We start from the raw sequence: 6,456 nt of genomic DNA on the forward strand, positions 1-6,456 counted from the left end.
ATTGCCATAACTGATGATAGATACAGGAGGCCCATCCTACTGTGGGCTTGCCTAAGTAAGATGGCCTTGGCTACATAAGAAAGCTGTCCGAGGAGCTAGAGAGATGGCTCAGTGGTTAAGAGCACTGACTGCTCTTGCAGAGGACCTGGGTCTAGTTCCCAACACTCACATGATGTCACACGGCTGTCACTCCAATTCCAGGGAATCCAGTGCTGTCTTCTGACCTCCACAGACACAGAGCATGCAAGTAGTGCATAGAAATTCAAACAAAACACATGCATAAAATTAAATAAATTAAAAAAAAACACAAACAAACAAAAAACCAAGAGTGGCTAGTGCTGAGGCCTGCCCTAGCTTGGGAGCAGACAGATTTAGGACAGTGACTGCAGAGGAGTCAGAACAGTAAAGGAGGAGCAGTGAGGAGGAAGGGCTGTGCTCTCACCTGCCGTCCTCCCCTGCTGAGAGACTAAGGGTCCTCCCACATCTTGTTCCCCCCCCCCCCCAGATTATTTTGAAGTGAAACAGTGTTTACAGATGGCAGTTGGTTCCTGAAAAGAAATGTGAATATATATATTACAAAATATCAAGATACATTGTATATAGTAAGGGGTAAGTTTACATCTGTGTAGAACTTGCTCTCAGTAAAAACTATCACTGTAGCACAAGGTCAGAAAGTTTAAAACACTTTTTGTAAGGCAAGTGAAAGTAAAGTTGTAGTACTATCTTGACTTTGAAGTAGTATATTTTATTCGTTTATGTTTAAGTACATGTGTAGGGGAAGGTATGTGCACGTGAGTGCAGTAGCCCATGGAGACCAGAAGAGGGCATCAGACCTGCCGGAGCTGGAGTCACAGGGGGGTGTGAGGCAGACCTGCCCGAGCTGGAGTCACGGGGTGGGGGGGTGGGGGTGTGGGGGTGTGTGTGTGAGGCAGACCTGCCCGAGCTGGAGTCACAGGGGGGTGTGAGGCAGCTGATGTGAATGCTGGGAACTGAACTCAGGTCTAAAGAGTGCTTGGTGTACCCAACCCTCAGTCATCTCTCCAGTCCCTGAGATGGTGTACGTTCATCATTTCACAGGAGCTGGAAACAGAGTGGGGGAGGGAGCGGGAGGACAAAACCCAGAAAGGAATGAATGTCACTCAGTTTGAGTAAGGATCAGATTACTCAAGGGCATACATACCTTCTTACAGATTTGAGGAAAGTGATTTTTAAAAAAGTGTTAGATATTTTGTGGCAAATGAATTTATGAATTTAGACTGTCGACTGCCAATTTTTTTTTAAATTAATTTTTAAGGTTTCATTACAGAATAATGGGTTCATCTTCTTACGTAGGAGTCACTTTTCTTTACCCTCCCCCACTGCCCTCTCCTGGCATGTGCCCGTCCTCCTGCTAGGTGGCACCTGCATTGCATGTATCCACTGTTCTGTGTCCTGCCTCCCCTTGGCCACCGTTTTGTTTTTAATCTATCTGTGGATAGCAGATGTCTGAGAATTGTTTTTTAGTTTCATACCCTGAAAAAGGATTCCTTGTTCTGATGATACAGTTCCCAGAGTGAATAAATGAAGAATTACAGTCAGTGTAATTTCTCCTTAATTTTGGATAGAAGTTAGTTACTTTCATTAAAAGAAACCCCACAAAGTTTAGGTTAGTTTCCTAGGAGAATAAAATGAAATGCTCAAGATATACCAGAGTTGTAAAAATGAACCAACCTAGGCTCCGCCGCTTCAGTTCCCCCCTCCCCCAACACACACACACACACACACACACACACACACACACACACACACACACACACACCGAGGCGGCCCTGTAGCACTTGGCTGGCAGTGTGTTTGGCAGTATGCTGTTGTTTTGGTATTTTGAAGGGTTTCTCCGTGTGAAGTGGCATTTCTATTGATTTCTGCCCATCCCCTCCCCCTAGATTTCACCACCCTATCCTCAGCCCTCTGGAGAGCAGTTTCCAGCTGGAAGTGGGCGTGCTGAGTCATCTCCTCAAGGCGCAGGCTCAGATCTCGGAGTGGAAGTTCCTCCCTTCCCTGGTTACCTTGCACAACGCTCACACGAAGCTCCAGAGCTGGGGCCAGACCTTTGAGAAGCAGCGGGAGACCAAGAAGCATCTGTTTGGAGGGCAGTCCCAGAAGGCTGTGCAGCCGCCACACCTCTTCCTCTGGCTCATGAAACTCAAGACCATGCTCTTGGCCAAGTTTAGCTTTTACTTCCACGAGGCGCTGAGCCGACAGACGACCGCTTCAGAAATGAAAGCGCTGACTGCCAAGGCGAACCCGGACCTCTTTGGAAAGATCTCCAGTTTTATCAGGAAATATGACGCTGCCAACGTGTCCTTAATTTTTGACAACCGGGGCTCCGAGAGCTTTCAGGGTCATGGCTACCACCACCCACATTCCTACCGAGAGGCCCCTAAGGGAGTGGACCAGTACCCAGCCGTGGTGTCTCTGCCCAGCGACAGGCCGGTCATGCACTGGCCCAATGTTATCATGATCATGACGGACCGAGCATCCGACCTGAACAGCTTGGAGAAAGTGGTCCACTTCTATGATGACAAAGTCCAGAGCACCTACTTCCTCACCCGCCCGGAACCCCACTTCACCATCGTCATCATTTTTGAGTCAAAGAAATCTGAGAGAGACTCCCATTTCATTTCCTTCCTCAACGAGCTATCGCTTGCCCTTAAGAACCCCAAAGTGTTCGCAAGTCTGAAGCCTGGATCCAAAGGTTAGCCGGAGCTCGCCCAAGGACTTCCAAGACTGGACACACTGTTCTCAGTTGAGTAGTTTGTGATTTGAATTTATGTTAGCTCATGCTTCTGTCAGAGCCGAGCTACAGACAGAGCCTCCCTGATCATGTCACACAGTTAATAAGCAATTAAGACCAAGGACGGCGTCTCCAAAGAGTAGTCTAGAAGAACCATGGTGACTGAATAAATCACCATGGTACAGCGAAGGAGTAGCAACATCTTCTGATTTCCCTGTGTTTCATGTTGATTGAGTATTTATTGGTCTTTCATTTATCTTTCCAGATTTTTGTTGTTGTTGTTACTACTCTGACCATTGTGCCCGGAAGCACTTGCTAACATCCTCTCTCTCTCTCTGTCCCTGAGGAGCAGCGGGGGAGAAGATACCAGATGGGATTGTTTTCAGTTTCACAAACACGAGTACTGACTAGTTTTACTAATTATCTAATTAGTATTATACTGCGATTGGAATCTTGGTGAGAAACTTCTATCAGGTTGTGAAGTGGGAGATGACAGATTGGGCCTTACAGGAGTCTAACCAGTCACAGGTCCTTTTCAGGTGACCTCCAGCTCCACCTGCATCAGTTTTTACCTTTAAAGGGTTTGGTAGTCCACTGTCCTAAGTCAACCCAAGCCATCTTCAGGGTCTTATTGTTGCCGGCTGGATATCACTTCTCTGCTGAGCTGGGTTTCCATCTGGTTCCACGGTCCGTTCTTCTCAGGTTTAGAAAGCACGCAGCCGTGTGTTTGTAACCGTGTCTTAGTTTCTCACACAGCACAGTTTATGAAATCAAAATGACAGACTTAATGCGTGCTCACAGGAAAGCGGATGGAAAGAAACCACCAGAAAGAATTGAGCTGTTACTGGTGTTCTTCCTTTGGAGCGCGTGTAAACATTCTGGTCAGATCCACGCTTTCCTTGTGGTTGTTTGGATCTGTCTGCTGCGTGTCCACAGAGCACAAGGCTCAGGCAGGGCCGTGAAGCCCTCCCAGGCCTCCTGGTCAAGTGTGGGCTACCTGTACAAGAATCCACCTGCCAGTTATCTGCATCTCCCCACTTTCATATAAACTTGTCTTTAAACAGAGGGTAGTGATTTCCTCTGCATTTTCTCCTGTTTCTATTCAAATATGAACAAATTTTATAATATTGACCTCACATTAAAAACATTGAAAACATTTGGAATTAAAAACCAAACCATTTTTCTTCTTTTTGTGTTTTGTTGAGAAACTGAAAAATAATCCTTGGTATCTACTGTTTTTTGTTTTTTTTTTTTTTCCTGACTAAAACCACCATTAGCCTTAATGATGTGGCTCCCCAGGTACCTAAAAGAATCTATAGGCTTCAGTAGACCATAGAGGGATGTATAGAAAACATATAGAAATATATCTTACCTAAAATGGTCAAATATACACATATTTGAATTGTATATTTATTTTTAAACAAATTTTGAGTAATCAAAGAGGTATTTACAAAGAACAGGTAGCAGATGTGACTATGAAGAAAATCTGTGGCAACATAAACTCGTAAGTTCCTATGCACTGTCAGTATTGGAGGAACCTTGAAGATTAGTGCTGACTCCTTAATCGTTCTCAAGCTCCTCAATAAAGTTTTATATATATATATTACAGATATATAATTTTTTTCTTTTTTTTTATAATTTATTTTTCCTCAAATCGTAATTCATTCACACAGGGGTTATAAACACAGAAAGGCAGGATGTGGGGAAGGGAATGCCACTGGAGTGTGGGTGTTCAGGGGGAATACAGATATCATCAGAACCGGGTATCGGCTGGGTGAAGGTTCAGGGGACAAGTCACTATGACTCTGCCTATGACTCGCTTGTCCTTATCTAAGTTGGTATTGTCTGCCCAGGCTACCTATTTACAGGGTCTATGACTACTCAGGTTTGTAAATTTCCACAAAAGCTGCCTGTTTACATTAGCTTATAGCCATCTGTTTCAATGTTTTTCCACTGAGACCCAAGACTTGGTGTTAGTATACATGTATGACAGGCCTATTGCTGATTTTAGGCCTATGGCTGATTTTAGGCCTTCAGTGTGTAAGCAGGGCTGCCCCTGACATCTCCCTTCTCTAAGTATAGAAGGGCTGTGGCAATTCTAAACTTGTGAAGGCTGGGATAGAGGCCTGACCTCCAGTATTTGAAGGGGACCTTGTAATGGCTCCAGTTCCCCTGTCGTTGTCCAGTGAGGCATGAGGGCCATACCCATCCCGATGTCTTTTTTCTGGAGAGGGGATACTTTTGACATCAACCCCTATGCAGTCAGGCTTGTCCCTCAGGGAACCCAGAGAGATATTTTTATCTTTTATTTATATTCCCTTGCAGTGCTTAGCCTTGCAGCCTAAGCAAGAATTCAGATCGCCTGACAGAGGGGGTTCTGGGTGGCCCCTCTCTGCTTAGTCTAGGGGCAGAAGTCCCCCCTTTCAGGTTGGGTGGAGATGGGTTTTGGAAACACCCTGTATAAAGTAACAACCTCATCTTGAGGCTCGTGGTCCTCCATAGCTAACTTATGATGATGTAGGCTTTGCTATCAAATTATTTATCTGTTGTATCACAGAGTTAGTCTGCCTATTTGAAAGCCAGGGACCAGCAGAAAAAAGCAAAAAAAAAAAAAAAAACCCAAATAATGGTCCCAAGATGGGAGGAAATAGGGTTGACAACCTTGGAGAGGCTGAAAACCAATTCTTGTACCAGCCTTCATCTGTCTCTTTCTCTCTCTGTATAATTTTTTTCTGATGAAGCAAATTGTATTGTATATGAATGTTTGTGGGGTTCTTCTCCGAGGGCCTCCTGAAACTGGAGGGCTGGGTTGTGGGGCCTCCATATGGCCCCACAACACGTTGTTACATGTAGACTCAGGTGCAGGGGCTGGACAACTACGTCTCAGCACAGAGGGTAGGCATCCTCGCATGGGTACAGGAGAAGCCAAGCTGAGCTCCTCATTTCTTGGATACAGACTTGTTAGGTTTGACAGGGGCTCTGGTCCTGAGGGCTCACTGCCTCCTCCTCCTCTGCTTCTTCTAGGTTATTTTTTCTTCTTGGCCAGGCTTGTCTGCTTCTGTGGAGCCAGCCTTTTGACTTGTTTGACAGCTATCTCTTCTAGTTTTACATCCCACATGTCCCTCCTCCTCTTTCTCTTCTTCCTCCTCTTCCTTTTCTTCCTCTTTCTCGCCAGGTAGGTCTGAAGTCTTGTGACATTCCTAGCTACTGAGGAGCCCAGGTCCGGATCCAGAAAGCAGCTAGAAAATCATCAGAGGTGAGACTCCACATAGATCGTGGTGACCATGGGCAGGATACAGGCCTTCAGGGAAGCAGTGGTGACTTAAATACACAAATATAGGACACTCACATTTTGGTTCAAGTCAAGCAAAGTGACTTTTATTGGGATTTGCTCCCTGGATGCAAGGCTGAGATGTGCACTGCCTGCTTTGCTGAGTGGAAATGTGGACATTAACCGTGCTGCCTGATTTGACATTTATTTCTAAACCACAACCTGTTGAGTTCTGGGTAACTGGAAGTGCAGCCAGCTCCCTTAAACGTGTTGTAGTTTTAAGGTGCTGCTTGTATAGCGGATGTTGCATGACATTTGATCAGGTTGTGAATCCCTAGACTGTGAACTGGAAAAATCTTGGGGAGCGGCTCAGCCCTCGCACACACCTTTAGCTCAAGAGCTTTCAGTAAAC

General features: G+C 45.5%; 1 protein-coding gene across 3 annotated transcripts in view; it reads left to right on the forward strand.

Annotated features, from left to right (window-relative positions):
- The window catches only part of CUNH12orf66 (chromosome unknown C12orf66 homolog), a 14,808-nt gene extending 10,865 nt beyond the window's left edge, over nucleotides 1-3,943 (forward strand). For all 3 annotated transcript variants that reach the window (XM_028759112.1, XM_028759113.1, XM_028759114.1), the window contains exon 3: nucleotides 1,923-3,943. In XM_028759112.1, the coding sequence (XP_028614945.1) occupies nucleotides 1,923-2,739 (817 nt within the window). In that variant the 3' untranslated portion in view covers nucleotides 2,740-3,943. The remainder of the gene's footprint in view (nucleotides 1-1,922) is intronic.
- Nucleotides 3,944-6,456: the final 2,513 nt, after the last annotated feature.

The sequence above is a fragment of the Grammomys surdaster genome, unplaced genomic scaffold, assembly GCF_004785775.1.
Source record: "Grammomys surdaster isolate TR1022 unplaced genomic scaffold, NIH_TR_1.0 126271, whole genome shotgun sequence".
Lineage (NCBI taxonomy): Eukaryota > Metazoa > Chordata > Mammalia > Rodentia > Muridae > Grammomys > Grammomys surdaster.